The sequence below is a fragment of the Manis javanica genome, chromosome 5 (assembly GCF_040802235.1).
Source record: "Manis javanica isolate MJ-LG chromosome 5, MJ_LKY, whole genome shotgun sequence".
Classification (NCBI taxonomy): domain Eukaryota; kingdom Metazoa; phylum Chordata; class Mammalia; order Pholidota; family Manidae; genus Manis; species Manis javanica.
In genome coordinates, this window is record NC_133160.1 from 171,283,070 (window position 1) to 171,301,025 (window position 17,956).

Here is a 17,956-nt window from a genome sequence, read left to right on the forward strand (position 1 = left end):
TATCCTGGAGACAGGAGTGGCAGTCAGCATGGGTTGTATTAACTAGCTGATGAATCCAGCTCATCTGTTCAGAGTCTGACCTGGGAACTCTGGTGTTACAGGGGATGGCTGAGGTTATGTTTCCTAGTGAGCATAGGAAAAAATATCAAACCCATGGCTTCACAGCTTAGGAATGTTGAGGAAGAAGCTCAAGTACAATAAAAGACAATTGAAAGAAAAGTTCAGCAAGTCACAGTTACAGATGACATGTCATGGCAGGAGATGAGGACCGTGGTGATGAGGTGGCTCGCTGAGGTCTGGGAAGCAGCACTACTCTAACACTGGAGTGGTTGTTGACTGTGTAAAACCCCCCGTCCCTATCTGAGCTGTGTGTATACTGTGGTACTGTGTTTTTCCTAGTCTAATGAAGTGTTGAACTCAAAGGGGTTCATTCTTTCTGGCGATGGGTTGTGGATGGATATGGTAGCTGTTTCAGTGGCCCTAGGCTTCCATCTGGAGGCTCCCTGGAAGTGCACCGTGGAAAGAGGTGGCCACTTTAACCATAGTAATGCCACACACTGTACAACAGGTTTGTAAAAGTAGGTTACCCCAGGTTGGGAAAGAAATCCATGAAAATGTTCATTGCTGTTGTGGCCTGGTGGGGTGGCATGAAGTATTTTTCCCAACTCTTCAGCTTACAAATTCTATACAGTTTTATTGGGGTTTTTTTTTTTTTTTCTGGGATAATTTTAAATGAGGTATATACTGTTTTTAGTGTTTCCTCTGATGGTAAGAATAACACAAGCCCATTTGGATTGTGTACTGAATTCCTAGAAAGATCTAGAAAAGAGCAGTCTTCCTAACTTTTTAATAGTCTGGCACTTGAGAACATGTCTCTCAAGCAAGCTGCTGAGAAGCAGGCGTGTCCGCTCTGCCGCCTGCTGGCTGTGCAGGTCCCAGCTGCTTAGCCTGCCTGGGCACGGCAGCATTTGCTCACAGAATTAGCTCAGGATTGCCCGTGTCGGGGCATGAGGAGCGGCCTGTGCAGAATGGCTGGGCTGATAGTGCGTATGGACAGTGGGGCTGGTGCAGTGTGAGCTCCCAGTAAACGTCAGGTTTTCTGCCAGTTCACTGATGACTTTGGAGAAGTTCTGGATGAGTTCTGGACACACTGCACCTGGGTGTCCCCTTGTCAAGTGGGGGATGGTCCCTCTCCCGGGTTGTTGGGAGATGTGGGGGTGGTTCCTGCTAGTGGGTGCATCTGGGAGGATACTTACCATATAAAAGGGCCCTGTGAGGGCACCCGGGCAGGCAGGGCAAGTTGTGATGCTGTCTTTCCTGTACAGGCTGTGCGAGCGGGACCCCTACCAGCTGTACCAGCGGTTGGAGCAGCAAGCCAGAGAGTATGTGCTGGAGATGAAGGTTCGCCTCCTGCGGCAGTTGTCGGCTGCGTCCAAAGTGCGAACGCCGGCCGCTCTGCAGGGCCCTCCGCAGGCACACCAGTTCATCTCGCTCCTCCTTGAGGAGTACGGTGCCCTGTGCCAGGCAGCCCGCACCATCAGCACCTTCCTGGGCACTCTGGTGAGACAGCGGGCAGCCTTCCTTGGGCTTTGTGGAGCCCCACATGGTGGGTGCAGGTGGGACCTGGCACAGACCCGCCTGTCCTCGGGGTGTTGGGGCAGTGGAGGGACCCAGTTCCTCCTTGTCTTTCCTTCAGACTTGGCTGGTGGGAAAAGGCATTGGGTGGGTTGGCACCTGGGTGGCATCATGGAAATGCTATCTGGGAGCCATGTGAGGGGAGGGCCAGGGCATGTCAGTGGGAAAGCCGGGGAGGGTTGTGTGTCGAGCTGCTAGCTGTGTGGCTGCGTAGGCAGAGACTTGTATTTGATGGACACTATCTTAATAAAGGAGACAAGACAGCATGTTCTCACTGGGTCTCTGACCATCTCAGAAAGTAAAGTGCCACAAATGTGGAGGGAAACATGTAGTGGAAAATCAGTCACAAGGAAGCAGGTAAGCTGTGGGCAGTCTCTGCAGCGTCAGTGTGCCTGTTGGGCAGAGGGGGCCTCACTCCCCTGCCACACAGCCAGCGTGTGCTCTCCTACCTGCTGTGGAAGCACCCATTTACTAAGAGTCTGGAGTTTTCAGCATCACTGCCACTTTATTATTAAGTGGTACTTTATTGGCTAATTTGGGGTGCTTTCTTATGAGTAAAACTACATTTGAAACAAATACAGTACCCAGCCAGGGGTTCTTAGGGTTCAAAGTATAATGGTCTATGTGTGACTCTAAAGCTGATAGATCTTCTCGCTATGAACATTGATATATACACAATTTGCAAGTAATTTCAGGGGCTTCACGGACTTCTTGAGCATCCCTGCAATAGATGTTGCCATTCCTGCACGCGGCTCCGCACAGCATGAGGAGAGCGTGCACTGGGAGCAAAGAGCTGGTGAGCAGGAGGGGGCAGCCACCCCTGCTTCATGACCTGTGTCTAACGAATCTGCCACCGAGCAGGGCCAGGCCTGCCGTTGCTCCCACCCCTTCACCCTGCGTCTTGGGCAGCCGTCCCCGCAGCCTCTGCTCACTGGAAGTCTGCCGCTCCTCAGAAGTCCAAAGCAAAGGCCCCTCCTCTGTGATGGCACTTGGAGAGGGGAGGTGGCCAAGGTCTAGAGTGTGTGTCCCCCAGCGCCCTGCACCTGTGCACAGCTGGAGAGAGCACTGCTGAGCCCAGAAGGTACTGGCCACGCCCAGGCCCTCAGCAGGGAGGTAGAGTGGGACACTAGGTTTTAACACTAACAAAAATTAATTTGAACCACATTTATTGGAACAAATTTCTAACAATTTACATTGAAATATTTTCTTGTGGTTTGAAAAAAACCTCATAAACTCTAAGCACAAACTACAGCTGTGTGGTCTGTTTACTTCCCGTGCACATAGCGGTCTGCACTTCGGCTTGTAGTATAGCAGATTGGCACCCAGAGCTCGCCCTTCCTCAGGGGGAGCAACTGAATTTCTAGGTAACATGAATTACAAGAAGATAAAATCTTTCAAAATACATTGCTGAGATGACATGAAAGACAAGAAGTTTTAGGTATGAAAAGCAAATTGAAAGCTGGAATCCTGAGAAATTCATGTGCTCAAGAACCAACATTCACTCCAAGGATTTCTTCTAATCCTGGGAGATAGGAGGTACAGCCTATGTCCAGCCCACGGCTGGGACCACAGGTGGTTGCCACCTTAGTGGACAGATACAGGAGGGAGCCCCGCACTGGAGGGACAGCAAGGACACATGCCCTCTGATCCAGGTTGGTGGGGACAGGAAGTGCAGCCTCCCAGAGGCTTTGTGACTAAATGGCCGTGTAGATTTGTGGTCCAGACAGATGCTGTTGCTGCGGTATGATGGGCTCAGGCCTGGAAGTTGCTTTACAGGGAGCCCTGGTCGCCAGTAAAGTCAGGCAACACTCAGACCACCTCTGGAGAGCTTGATACCTTCTCACGTGACCATAGTATCGTCACACCCACAGAAAGTAACGGTGATGTCTTACCATCTGCTAACACCCAGTCCATATAAAAATGTCTCAGTTATCTCAGAAATCTCTTTATGGTTGGAATCAGACCCCATAAGGTTCTCAGATTTATACTGACATCCTTTTCAGCCTGCTGGGTGATCTGTGCAGTGGAAAGATTTGACCAAGCCAGGTGCAGGTAAACTGGAAGTCAGTGTCTCAGGGCAGAAGTTAGTGGTTATCAACGTGTTTGGACCTGGGGCCCTTTGAATTTAAAAACTGAAGACCCCGTAGAGCTTTTGCTTATATGGATTTTATCTATCAGTATTTACCATATTGAAATTAAAACGGAGAAATCTAAAAATGTTAGGTCACTTTACAAATATTGAGGCCATTAAAATAGAATAAGCATATTTTTAAATAAAAAATAACTATTTTCCTAAACAAAACATGTAGTATGAAGAAGGGCATCGTTTACATTTATACCCATCTCTTTCGTGTCTGGCTTAATAGAGGATACCTGGGTTCTCATACAGCTTCTGTGCTCAGACAGTAATTGTAGGTTGTCTTGGTTAAAGTTAATGAAGAAAATTTTGGCCTCAAACATGTATCTGGAAAAGGGAGGAATATGTAACAGCCTCTTCAGATATCGTGGGTGCTACCTGTGAGCACACCAGAGCCAGTGGGCTGCTTAGCAGTCAGCTGCAGTGAAGGATCTGAAACATCTCACTGACTGTCGGCCCGTGGATGCAGCGCGAGCTCGGAGGGGTCCACTGGTGCGTGCTTGGTCGTTGGGAAATGCTGGTCCCTGAGGGAGCTATGCAGCTCTTCCTGAGGGCACTCCATGGGCCACAGCACGCGAGGGCCTGTGCTACGTCCCCGCTGATCTTCGTCAGCAAGGCTTTAAATGTGGAGAGGCCTGAGGGCCACAGTGGCAAATGCACATTTTCCTAATGTTTGCACAAAACCTCAGATTTATGATTGGCTACAAATAGGGTCAGTTGTTCCCTTGAAGCAGCAAGCCTGCCGCTGTGCGAGTGCTGCCAGCCAATTCCCTGCGGACTCCGCTGGCTTCCTGGAAGCACATGCCTGGCTCCCCTGATCTGCAGAACCCATGGAATACATCTGGGGGTGGAAACGTATCTTCAAAAAAAATGTGACTTGCCTGGGAAATGCACTTCAGGAGTTGATTCCACACTGCCTGGGGAATCAAACAGGACAATAGGGTTACATTTTTTTCTATGTATTTTAAATATTAAAATAATTTTAAGTCAGGACCGAAGTTATGCCTCCAATCATCTAGGAAATGTCTTACCAGGCTGTAATAACCATGAAATCTGGATCCCCATCCGCAAGGACAGAAGATAATCTTGGCTATCCTGCTGTTTCCCAAGGTCTGCTGTAAGACTTGATTCTAAGCCCCTCCTCTTCCTTCTCCCAGAACCCCCCAAAAAAACCTTTTTGCAGTTGACTAATTTTGGTAGAAAAGCCTGAGCTTGAGTCCTTGCGAGTTTTTCTGGGTGCCTCTGGTCCAGGCAGCGCTGAGTCTCTGCTGCCCTCACACAGCGGAGACAGCTGGTTCCCAGAGGCCCTGGGCAAGGAGCTCGGCCTCTGAGGCTGTTTCTGGCCCTTGGGGTTATCGCAGGTGCTACTGAGCTCATGCAGGAAGCACTCCATGATGAGCGCACGTTGTCACCCAGGCTGACTTCAGGTTCTAAAATTAGTCTGGGGTCTGCTGATCTTCTTGCATGCTTCGCCTCAAAGGATAATTTCCAATTTCACAAAAAATGCCGATCATCGCCATGAACCCATCTTAGCCCAGTTGACTTTAGTTAATATGAACCCACAAAACCGGAGCTGTGACCTCCTGCGTGTACTGTAGCATGGTGCCTGGGGCTGCATAAGGGGTGGTAGGTGGGGAGCACTGACCCTATCCTGAAGGCTTATGGGGGAGGCCAGGCCAGACCTCGGCTCCCTGGACACTTCCGTGGACCATCTTTCAGCCAGCCAAGGGCCTACTCCAGCAGCTGTGTTGGCTCTTGCATGTTTTTTCTTACAGGAACAAATCATAAATTGGACCATTGCCTACTCTGTCTCCTGGGATGCAGGGAGCGACTGTGTCTGTCTTTGTGTCCCTGCACCTGGCACAATGCCTGTGCAGAGTAGTCTCTGAAGTCTGCTACGTGTCCTTTGGATACTATCTGTGGTCATCTTCCTTATTGCAAGCATTCTGGGATAATGGCTTCTCATTCCAGTGCTCAGACTGAGTTTATTGGTTCCCTGACCCTGGTCATCTGCCTTCCCAGTTTTCCAGTATTGAGTAACAGCCCTGAGATGGAAGCTGGGTGTGAAATGGGAGGGAGGAAGTTCAGACCTGGGAGGTGCTGGTGTTCTCGTAAAACCGTGAGAGCAAGCCATGAGCCATTGACAGGACTGAACGTTTGAGGCTGTCTGCAGATGTTGCACCTTCCTGGCCACATCTCTGACTCCATGTTTCTGGGATATGGAAGGGGGACTGTAATGAGCAGAGCTGGCACATGCACATGGCATAGCAGTGTCACTCCGTCCCACACAGGTTTGTGCTCAGGAATGGGAATCAGTCATTTTAACTGGTTCTCTCAGCCCCGGTGTCAGTCAGTCATCAGGTGATAGCAATGGAATCTTCATGTGTTGGCTGTTGACTTAACACCTCAAGGTGTGATCATTTCAACTCATTTTGGCCAAATCGTAAATAGGAACAGACCCCTAAGTGCAGTCACGGTGGTAATCCAATTCAGAGGGGGCCCACAGTTTTGGTGCATAATGACACTCAGTTTCCAGAGTGGTCAGTCGTTTAGACAAGGGGCATTTACCCAGGGACCCAAGATGATTCTAATGTAAGTAGTGTGCGTGCACCTTACACTACAGATGGAAGCATGGATTCATGCATGTATGGTAGTATCATGACCTGTTCAGCGTGAACACTGCATTCAGAAAAGGTGATGACACCGCCTGTCCCAGGCACCTTGTGTTGAGGACAAGTGGATGTCTTGTGATGGCCAGGACACTCCCAAATGATTGCAGCGATGGAGGAGTTTGCCTGTGTTTGTTAGGGAAACAGAAGACCTGGCTTCCATGGAGTGTCAGTAGTGTCCCATCTGTTAGAGGGAGATTTCTCAAGATGGGCAAGAAAATAGCTGTCTTGTGGCATCAGAGAATGTGTATTCATTTAAGTTGTTTGAACTGGAGGCTTTTGATAGATATATTTTAAAAGCATAATTGCAAAGAAATCACCATGGCATATGTGCAATTTTTTCTCTTCTTTCTCTGTCCTTTCTTCATCTGTGTGTTTGTTTTGTGTGAGTTACCTAGAAGGGGGGCAAGGTGAGGTCCCATTGGCGTGGTCAGGGGCCGCAGTGCGCATGGACGCATGGACTGGGAGAACGCCTGGCAGCAGAATGCTTTGGGCCGTGTAGAGGGATGTGGGGTGGGGGTTCCTTCTGGGAATCGTTTGGTTGTCTTCAATTCAGCATGTCTTCTGTTTGTTTTGTAACTAGGAAAACGAACACTTGACAAAGTTCCAGGTGACATGGGAGCTGCATAATAAACACCTATTTGAAAACCTGGTCTTTTCGGAGCCTCTTCTCCAGAGCAACTTGCCAGCACTGGTGTCACAGATCAGGTATTTGGTGTGGCTGTGTGGCCCCCTTCCTGTGGTGTGGCACGTGAGTGGCTGGACTCTGCTTTGCTAGGGAAGCTCTTGCCCAAAACCACAGGCCCAGGGAAAAATACAACTGGGCAGAAAGCTCAGAACCCAAAGAGTAACATGATTAAACTTTAACAGACCCAGTACTGATGCTGCAAAGACTCACTAGCACAAGCTCCTCATAAATACGGAGAAGCTCTGGGAAGCATAGTGTTTAACTCACTAAGACTCAGGCCTGGCCAGGTGGCTGTGTTACGGCGCTCTGGTGAGCAGGGGAGACAGGAAGACGGGGTGGGTGGAGGGAGCAGGGCTTGAGCATGGGTCTGGTGCTGCCAAGGGGTTCCGAGGCTCTGGGGTGGGGGTCACACATACCTTGCCCCACAGACGTTCCCTCCCCATCTTTGTTCACGACTTGGGCTCTTACTGGTGTACACTTCCTGTGGGCACCCTTGTGTGAGCAAGCCGGGGGCACCAAGTACAGCACTTGGGGACACGGTCAGAGAGAGGACCACTCCCTGGCGCTTGCTGTCATGCTGCACTGCTGCGCTGGCCCAGCACACCCTTCCGCGGGTGGTGATTCCGTTCCTGTCCACCTGGTGCACGCAAACAGGTGCCCCTACTGTGGAGGCATTGCAACAGCTGACTGTAGGCATCCGTGTGTTACAGCCCTTACTGAAACATGTTTGGGCCAGATTCACAAAGAAGGGGAATCATTTTTAATGAAATAAATTACTATTTTATGTGAATTCTCAACCATTCACTTTTTTTCCTCTTAAAACCCACATATTGACTCAGTTTTGCTTCCTATATTCGTAAGTCCTGCTTGAGGGGACCTAACTGTTCCCATTTCATACCCTCACCTGCAGAGAAAGAATAACCTTAAAAGCAGTTAGGTAAAGGGGGTCAGGGACAAAGAGACCAGAACCAGGGTCTGTGCGGGTGTGGCCTGTGCTCCGGTGGGTTCCTGACTCTGCCGGAGACCTCGTCACCATAACCTGCCTTCTCCCTGACCCTCCCCTTCCGTGTCCACCCTCAGAGTGTCCATGGTGGGTGCATGGAGATCTGTGTGTCCCAACTTCAACCATCCCAGAAGAAAACCAGTCAGGAGGGTATTTCACACTCATCAGTTTGAAATGCGTGACATGTTCTTGTCCCTAGTTAAATGTTCAGATCTACCAGAGACTTCTTTAAGAAGGCATGCGTCTTGAGGGGAGGGGTTCTTAACAGCAAGTTTCCAGGGTATTTAAGCCTTGTGTTTTCTGGTTTGGTGAGCCAGTGCGTTTAGTGGGCCTGTCACCCACTGTGGCTGGGTGGTAGAAACCCAAAGTGTGTCATAAAGCTGTTTTTCTGTGTCCTGGATTGTTCGTCACTCACTGAAGATGACAGACCGCAAAGGTGGGCAGTGTTGCAGGCTTGACTGTTACGTCTGGGGGCAAGCTGCAGTGTTGTTCTCAAGAGCAGCTGAGAGGGGCACATAGAGACGGTGGAAGCCAAGGAGAAGGCAAACAGAACATGCCCTGGGGAGCTCGTGCCCCCAGAAGGGGTGGGTCCTTGGTTCCCTAGCACATCCCCTTGTCAGCCTCAGTAAGTAATTGTGATTTGAGCTTCTCAGGTATGGATGACCATTTTACCACTCGTATTTTTTGCTGAAAGTTACATACAAATATTGTGCCCTAAAGTAGTGACTGCATCAGTAAGACATAAAACCATAGTTGTATTTTAATGTTGACACTATATCGCTGGGCCTGTATTTAACTTCATTATAAAGCAAAACATAGACACAGAAAACTACATAAGGAAATGTATAGCTTAATTAATAGCAGGTGAACATCCCATAGCTGCCACCCAGGGCAGCCCCCTGGAGCGAGGCCCTCTGTGTGCCCCGTCCAGGCACAGATGCCGCCCCGGAGCCGGCCCGGGAGTCACACCCTCACCCATCTCTTCATTCTCTCATTTCCCTAGTGGGCATTTCCAGAGTCTTGCTTGGTTTGTTTCTGGATGTATCTCTTGTTAATTTTAACACAGTCATCTACCCGAAAGTTGACCCATTTGAAGGAACTAAGTTCAAGAAAGTTATTTCTCTCTTTCTTAACCACTAAACTGAGAGCTCACATACAGTATGATCTGCTCATTTAAAGTGGACGATTCAACGGCTATTAGTATATTACATTATTAGTTTTGGAACTTGGGGTAATATATATTTAACATAAACCTCACCAATCTCACAGTCTTTAAGTGCACAGTTCCATAGCGTTAATTACATTCACAGTGTCGGACAACTATCTTGAGGTTCTGCAGCCTGCAGGAGCCCCGCCCCACCTCATTTTCCCTTATGGTTTGGCTTTGGAGAACCTGTGCTGTTGCTCCTGTCTGGCTCTGTGGCGCGCACGTTTCGCAGGGCACCCAGTAGGCTTCGTGTCTGTCCTGCCTGAGAGCCTGTAGCGGGTCCCGAGCTGCATCGGATTCAGCTTCCATCCCTGTGCAACGTGAGCCTCCTTATGTCTGCTGCTTGTTGTGGATTTTAGTGGCTATAGCCCAATTTGGTCTGTATATAATATTAATATTTAAGGACAGTTTTAATTAGGCCTGTAAATTACGTACTGATCTCATTTCATTCTTGTCACTTACTGTCTCACATGTCATTTGTGGTAGGCGGCACCAGGAGCATCTTTCCATGGTGCTGCCGTGTGCAGACTGAACATTTAGATAGTAACCTGTTTGCTGAACCGTGGATGTCATTGGGTTCTGAGGACATTCCCTCAGATCTCATAGTTTCTCTTTCCTCTTGGAGTCCAGCTCAGCTTCGCTTGAACGTAAGCCCTGTGCCTACAGATTGGGCTCCAATTTCCCCACCAAAGGCGTCCCTGGACCCCTGACTGCTGTGCTCTCACTTGGCTCAAAATTAGAGCTGCCACTCTGCCACAGTAGAGGAGGAGAGCAGTTCTCGCTTCCAGTAGGAGAGGGGAGAGAAGGGGGTGCCGGTGTCGGGCTGCCTTGGCATCCCACTGTTCTGGGAATACAAAAGGGGCAGGGTGGTGTCACACAGAAGGTGGTTCGTGCGTGAAGAGCGGACATCAGTCTGTGACAACCAAGGTTGCAGAAGCGGGAGTAGAAAGAGAACTTCTGCTCTGTGGGCTGCTGTGCGGCCAGAGGGAGGACTATGTCCTCAGGCCTGGGCCCGCCAGGCGTCAGGCAGTGCCCAGAGGACCCTCAAGCAGTCACTGGATTCTGCGTCGTTTTGTTTCCTGAGGCGCAGAAACAGCCTTAATGTTTAACAGAGCCTCAGTCGCTGCGTGTGGGTGTCTGTGTCAGCTTCTCCGCTTTTTGTGGCTTTCCTCAGAGTTTTGGTCACACCTGTTCTGCCTGCTCCCTCTGCAGAGTGAGCCTCATAGGACACGTAGACGGATAGCGTCAGCAGTAGTGCACTCGCTTGCAGTGTCTCCGCCTTCACACCGTAGTCCGGGCGGGATTCCCCCGGGGGTGGAGACAGCTAAGAGAACAGCAGCCATCTCCCCAGTGACAGGTTCTAGTTGCAAAATCGCTTTATTGTTTATTTGTAAGTCACTAGATTATCTTTGCAATAAAATTCTGAAAATAGAGAAAATCATGAAGACGGGTAGGTCTTCCAAACAATTTGGCCCTTCCGCTAGACTTTCCCTATGTCATCCCCACACAGACACATTTTTAAACATGTTGCCTTAGTCATGTGTTTACTTATTAACATGTTGCATTTCAAAACATACATATGCATGTGTACATGAATGCGTAGGTGTGACCATAAAGCTTGTAAGAATGGCCGGCCGGCCCGAGTGCCTGCCCTGGGTGCCAGGTGTGTCTGCTGACCCAGGGGCCACAGCATTGATGGTGGCTGTGGCCTGCACATCACCCCCTGTGATGGTAAATGTCACCATTGGTTTTGAGATTCCTCGTCAGAGTATCTTTATTATAGTTATTTTGGATTCAAACCATGATCCGTGCAGGTGCTAAGAAGCCACACACACACTTTCTCTGCTCTCCCTGGCCCCCCTCTTGCCACATGGCCTCTTCTGCAGAAATTCAGGTGTTTTTTTCTTAGTGTTTACCTACATGTGTGTCTTTTGTTTTCTGTTTATTTTCTCACTTGCCATCTCACCATCTTAAAAAGAAATATTATAGAATAAATATAACTAATATTTCTTGGATTGAACCAAATTTCTTTTAATCTGAAAACAAGATCCAAATATTTTATTTCTCATTAAATATTTTGTTTTCTCTGGGTCAGTGTCTTTCAGTAGGGAAAAATAGTTCACAGCCCTACATTTAGTCAACTGAGACATGAGGACTTAGTCTTTTTAGAACAGTGGTGCTGGCTAATCTTATTTCTTAGGAGCTGTTAATTCTTCAAGCTTCTCCTTTATGCCATATTCTGTTCTGGGCACCTTGTGTATGTACTGACTAACCTTTCACAGCACCCTTGTATGGTGTGTGGTGGTGTCCCACTGGGAGCATTGGGAGGGGAGGTGATAAGCAGAAGCACATCTGGGGTCTCTGGCGCAGAGCCCTTGGGCAGCTGTCCCCTATTGAAAGGCCTCTCTCCCTAGGCTGGGGACCACGACACATGACACCTGTCACGAGGATGCATACAGTGTCTTGCTGCAGCGATACCAGAGCTCTGAGGAGGAGCTACGCAGGGTCGCTGAGGAGTGGCTGGAGTGCCAGAAGAGGATTGATGCCTACGTGGATGAGCAGGTGGGTGTACAGCGTGGGAGTCATGCGCTGAGGGGAAAGGGGTCAGGTGCCTGAGAGCCAGGGGCACCATGGCTGGCCCTCACCCAGCCATGCTTACTGGGTGGTGGTCAGTTTGTCAGGTCAGCCTTGGCTAGGTTGCTTCCACCGTAGTTTGCACCGGCTGCCACCCAGGCTCTGAGGCTCAGTGTCCCCTTCAGGAGCCTCTGGGGCCTGGGAGCTGCTGAACCTTGTGATCACAGGAACCATTTACTAAAAACTCATTCAGAGCCTGGGTGCACACACATGAATGTGCCCTGCAGAGCCCATCCTCTGTCCACCCCTGACTGGTGGAAAGGGAGCACAGATGGCTGTGTTTGGCAGGTGGTGTACAGGATTGGAGGACAGAAAAGGCAGGACTCCTGTTGGGGATGGGGCCGAAAGAGCAGGCGCAGCTGGCCAGCCAGAGCCCCTGCGGGATGTGGAGCACAGCTTCCAGCTCACACCCTGGCCTGGCCGTCCCAGCCCGCTCACCTTCCTGAAGCCCCTGGAGTGGCCCTGTTGAGGTGGCGGAGTAGCAAGGGAGCAACAGCAGGGCCCTGTGTTGTGCCCCAAGAACCATGCTCCAGCCCAGTGTCTGCTGGGGTCCTTCCTGCCACCTGACCACAGGCTGAGATGCCCAGTCTCAGCAATACTGGCTGAGCTCAGTGAAAGATTGGGAAGAAGGGACTGGTGTGAGCTTGAACTTGGGGCTCCCCATGACACTGTGTCACGGTCGTTGAAGTCTCATGACGTTTTGCATGGCCGCACTCTGCAGCCACAGCATGGCAACTATAGGTGGTCTCTTGTTCAGAACTTGGGGGTGTCTCTTGCCTTATTCTTATTGCCGGCATCACCTCTAACCTTGGTCAGCTGCAGTGGAGTAAGTTCCAGCTTCGTAAATCTTCCAGGTCAGCACTGCCCAGCTTCGGCGGTGCGGTCCCTTATCCCCTGCAGTTGTGCTGGCACCTGCTGTCAGTCTCTTTCACAGTCCCTGTGCACACAGCATGGCAGGATGAGCTGGGCCTCAGGAGCCACTCTGTGCCTGTAATACGCTCCCTACTGTCCTATGGCGCTGGCTGGGGCGTGGAGAGGAGTTGTTGTTTCTGGTTTTCTTCAGAGGGAGTGTGTCCCTAATTCATGCATCTGTCAATGAAGTGAGAGACTTATTCTCCAACTGTAGCTTGTCACCAACCATTGACTCCTCAGCTTCAGCCACTGTAGGAGCAGGGCTGTTCCTGAGTTGCTTGACAGGTTTCAGTTTGGAAAATGCTGGAGCAGGGTCAGAAGCTGTGACCTCTCCCGTGGCTTTTCCTGCCTGAAGAGTAGCAGGCTGATGGGCCAGGGCAGGCCACCACCCCCAGCTACATTCACGCCTCTGCAGCCTTGAGCTGGACCTCCAACCAACAGGAGGCCTTGCACATCCGGCAGCCAGCACCCAAGTCACCTGAGCCGTCCTCCTCTCTGCTGCCTGCATGCACACCACCCAGTTTTCAGGAGTTTGCTGTTCAGGAGGCGGAGGAACCAGGAGCCAGGAGGGAAGCAGGGGGCCAGGGGCAGTGGGGACCAGCTGCAGTACCTTCTCCAGGAAACCTCCAGTGCTGAGTGGTGTGTGGAGTTGGCCATTCCTTTGGGGCTGTTGCTCACTCCATGGGAGGACCTGAGCGGCAGTCCACCTTGGGCTGTGCCCCAAATTCATTGTGAGCCTTGTTCAAGCCTCTCCCCTCTCTGGGCTTTAGTCTTATACCTGTGAAATGACAAAATCAGATTAGATGATGTTTTGGTTTCATTTGGGCCTTTTATGTTTTATAATTTTACATAAATTCTTTGTGTGTCATTACTAAAAAGAACTACGGTAAATAGTTGTTTGTGTTCTGAATTGGACTGTGGTGAGGTGGCTAATGGGTCACCTATAGAGAAGGTCCTGTGGCAGTGTCAGGTGGGGTTATTAGGGCACAAAGGTAAAGGGAGGAGTGGGGAGGGCTCTGATTGCCCAGGGTTTGGGATCTTCAGTTCTCTGTACAGAAGAGGCCTCAGGAAGCAACTGAAAGACCAGTTGCCAACTTCTTTGCCTGGCTGACTCTTGCCGTTTGGCTCCAGCCGGTGAAAGAACGCTGCCCCGGTGCTCTTGCTCTGAGGAACAGGGAATGTGTTCCTCTCTCAGGGGGAGAGGTGTGAGAAGCAGGCCTGGCCTGGCCTGGCCTTGTGGCTGGGAGGGGCCTAGAGGAAGAGCCCCTGCAGAGGCGTCCCGAGGCTGCCTGTTGGGAGGTGTGTGAGCAGTCCTGAGCACAAGAGGTGGTGACCCCTGCACAGTCCCCGTCCTGCCAGCTGGAGCTTATAGGGAAGTTGTATTGCATCAGGTCACAGAACCCCTGCCCCCATCCAGAGTGGCTGAAGGTGAGCCCCTCCCCTGACGGGACTGAAGATGAGCCCCTTCCCCTGCTCCGCAGCTGTGGACTGAAGATGAGCTCCTCCAATGGACTGAAAAGGAAGCCCCCCTGCCAGTGCACTGAAGTTGAGCCACCCTCACCCTAGAAGTGGCAGTGGAGCCTAAGGAACTTGGGGCAGCCAGTGTCCCCTGCACCATGCAGAAATCTGCTGAAAGAGACATTCATCTTGTCCCAACCAGCCCCAGTGAGTGGAGTCCGCACCCCGACTACGAGTGGGACTGCATTGCTCTGTGCCATTTGAAAGGATTCCTGAAGCTGTTGGAAGGAGAAGGAGCCATGTAATACGGGAGTCGAATTCCTTGCTAAAGGACATGTGCAGAGTGGAACTGACAGAAGAATTTTAGATTCAGTTGGACCAAGTGACCTATGAGTCCCTGCATCTTGGAAGTTTCATGTAAGGGGTGAATCTGCCTCTGATAGTTGGGACTTTGTGTTTGATGCTACGTACTAGTTGAGGGGTTTGCAGAGCAGCGTTGTGGGGAGACACCATCTGTGAGTGTAGGTGCAAAGGAAGGCCCGTGGGTATGTGAGCAGTGTGAGTCCTCATGTTGAGCAGGAGGCTAAGGCTAGCTGTCCCTGACTGTTGCCTGTCCCTTATCTGAGCAGAGCCCTCTGCCTGCTTTTGGCATTTCCTTCTGTAGGGATTGAAACTTAACTGGAATTGGGAATCCTGATTTGTCCCTGACTTTTCCAGCATGTTTTGTCGACATAATTGCAAACTTGTAGGTGATTTCAGAGAGATGGTGTAACTGAAGTGATGAGTGAGGTGAAGAAACCAGCATGCACTGAACACTGCCAGGTGTGCTAAGAAATCTGTGCCTACAGCCTCATTGCTGCTCATAGTGATCCTGTGAAATAACTGCATTAACAGCAGCTACACCCATGGCCCCTCAGCCATGGAGGCCCACTGGGATTTGGATCACTGGCCTATGCCCTGCCCTCCTGGGGACCCTGTGGGGTCTTTCTTATTTCACATTATAAGTGTAATGGCTGTAGATAGAATTGTAGCTAGAGAAATTCTGTCTTCACTTCTCTAGTTGAACTGTGACTGGACACATAAACACCCTAGGACAGCTCCTGAGATTTTGTTGTGACTGAGAAGTCCTCTGGAAATAGTAACTTCTCAATATATCTGTTGCCTGAAATCAGCTATTCATTTAGGAATATAATACATAGCATTATCACTGCTATTCTGATAAAAAATAACAATACACATGTTTTCTCTAGGAAGAAAATGTAGTCTCACTTAAAAAGTAAAGCTGAAACCGAATTTATTTATTTTAAGTACATGTTCTTACAGCTATGAATGCTTACACTAAAAAGAAATATCTCAAGTCAACAGTCTCCTTTGCAATTTACAGAACTAGGAAAAAAGACAAACTAAACCCAAAGCTGGCAGAAGGGAGAAAACAGTAAAGATTAGAGCATAGATAAACAAAATAAAGAACAGAAAAACAAACGAGAAAATCAATGGAACCAAAAGACAGTTCTTCAAGGTCAACAAAATTGACAAACTTTAGCTATCTGAGAAGAGAGGAGAAACATTCCCCAAATCAGAAATGAAGTGGGGTCATTACTACCAATTCTACAGAAATAAAGAGGATTATAAGAAAGTGATATGAATGACTATAGACCAACAAATTAGATAACCTAGGTGAAATAAATTCCTAGAAACACAAAACCCATCAGCAGTGAATCATGAAGAAATAGAAAATCTGAATAGTCCTATAAGTAGTAAAGAGATTGAATCAGTAATCAATCTCCCAACAAAGAAAAGCCCTAGCGCTGGTGGCTTCACTGGTGAATCCTACCAAACATTTAAAGAACTAATAGTAGTTCTTCTCAAACTTTTCCAAAACACTGAAGAGGAGGAAACACTTCTAACTCATTCTGTGAAGCCAGCATTGCCCGAATACTAGAGCCAGACAAGGACACCACAAGAAAACTGCAGGCCAGTACCCTTTATGAACATCAGAAATCCTCAACGAGATGCCAGCACACAGACTGCACATTAAAAGGCTTATACACTATGACCAAGTAGGATTTATTTCTGGAGTACATGATGGCTCAACATAATGGAAATTGATGAATGTTACTTGCCACATTAACAAAGAAAGAAAAAAACCCACATGATCATTTCATTGATGCAGATATTGACAAAATTCAACACCTTTTGTGATACAAACACACAGCAAACTAGGAGAAGGAAACTGTCTCCACATAATAAAACCCATATATGACAAACCCACAGCTTACATTATACCCAGTGGTAAAAGACTGAATGTTTTTCCTCTGAGATCAGGAACAAGGTGAGGATGCCCACTTTGACCATTTCTATTCCATAGTACTAGATATTCTAGCCAGAGCTCTTAGCCAAGAAAAAGAAATAAAAGGCACCCAAATTGTAAAGGAAGAAGTAAATTATCTCTGTTTCCAGTTGATACGATCTTTTATGTAGAATATCTTAAAGACTCTGCAAAAAAAAAAAAGCTGTCAGAACTAATGAATTCAGCAAAGTAGCAGGATGCAAAGTCAGCATACAAAAACAGTTGCTTTTCTACATAAAATAAACAATCTGAAAAGAAAATTACAAATGCAAATCTTTGTACAATAGCATCTAAAATTAGGAATTACTTTACTTAAGGAGGTGGAAGATTTGTACAATAAAAACTATAAAAACATTGTTAAAAGAAATTGAAGACATAAATAAATGAAAATGTACCCCATGTTCATGGATTGGAAGAAAATATTATTAAGATGTCAGTAATTACCCAAAGTGTCTAAAGATTTTTCAGTGCACCATCAAAATCCCAAAGATGCAGGGAAAATGATCCTAAAAATTATATGGAAATCTCAAGGGATCCCAGATAGCCAGAACAATCTTGAAAAAGAAGAAGCTGGAGGACCCACACTTCTGATCTCAAAACTTACTACAAAGACCAATGAGATAGAGAGCCCAGAAGTAAATCTTCACGTATAGGGCCGGATGATTTTTGACAAAGAAGCCAAGATCGTTCAATGGGGAAAGGACAGTCATTTCAACAAATGGTGCTGGAACAACTGGATGTTCATATGCTAAAGAATGATGTTGGATCCCGACCTAACCCATATATAAAAATTAACTCCATATGGGTCAAGAATGTAAATAAATGGAAGACCTAAAAACATGGTAGAACCTTGAAGTGAAGTAAGCCAAACACAAAAAGACAAATACTGTAGAATCCCACTAATATGAGCCACTAGAGTAAGCATAATCATAGAAAGTAGAATGGTCATTGCCAGGGGCTGGGAGAATGGGGATTTATCATTCAGCAGGTATAGAGGTGCAGTGTGACAAGATGAAAGGAGTTCTGGGGATGGATGGTGGTGATGGCTGTGCAACAGTGTGAGTATATTTGATACTACTGAACTTGGCCACTTAAAAGTGGTTAAATTGGTAAACTCTAAAATGGTGTTAGGTATTTTACCACAATAAGAAAAGGGAGAAGGAAAGGGATTTTCTGTCTTTTTTTCACAAAGGAAAACCATCCTGCTCACTAAAACAACCAAAAGATACATTCTTATTTTCACTCTATTATTAAGAAACCATA

At 48.3% G+C, this 17,956-nt stretch overlaps 1 protein-coding gene across 13 annotated transcripts in view; it reads left to right on the plus strand.

The window, feature by feature from the left end:
- FAM193A (family with sequence similarity 193 member A) overlaps positions 1 to 17,956 on the plus strand; it is a 191,948-nt gene that overhangs the window by 110,447 nt on the left and 63,545 nt on the right. For all 13 annotated transcript variants that reach the window (XR_005054173.2, XR_005054171.2, XR_005054172.2 and 10 more), the window contains 3 exons: positions 1,326 to 1,560; positions 7,025 to 7,149; positions 11,754 to 11,901. Coding sequence is in view for 10 of the 13 variants with exons in the window: in XM_036992149.2 (XP_036848044.2) it covers positions 1,326 to 1,560; positions 7,025 to 7,149; positions 11,754 to 11,901 (508 nt within the window). In the remaining 3 variants the exon portion in view is untranslated. The remainder of the gene's footprint in view (positions 1 to 1,325; positions 1,561 to 7,024; positions 7,150 to 11,753; positions 11,902 to 17,956) is intronic.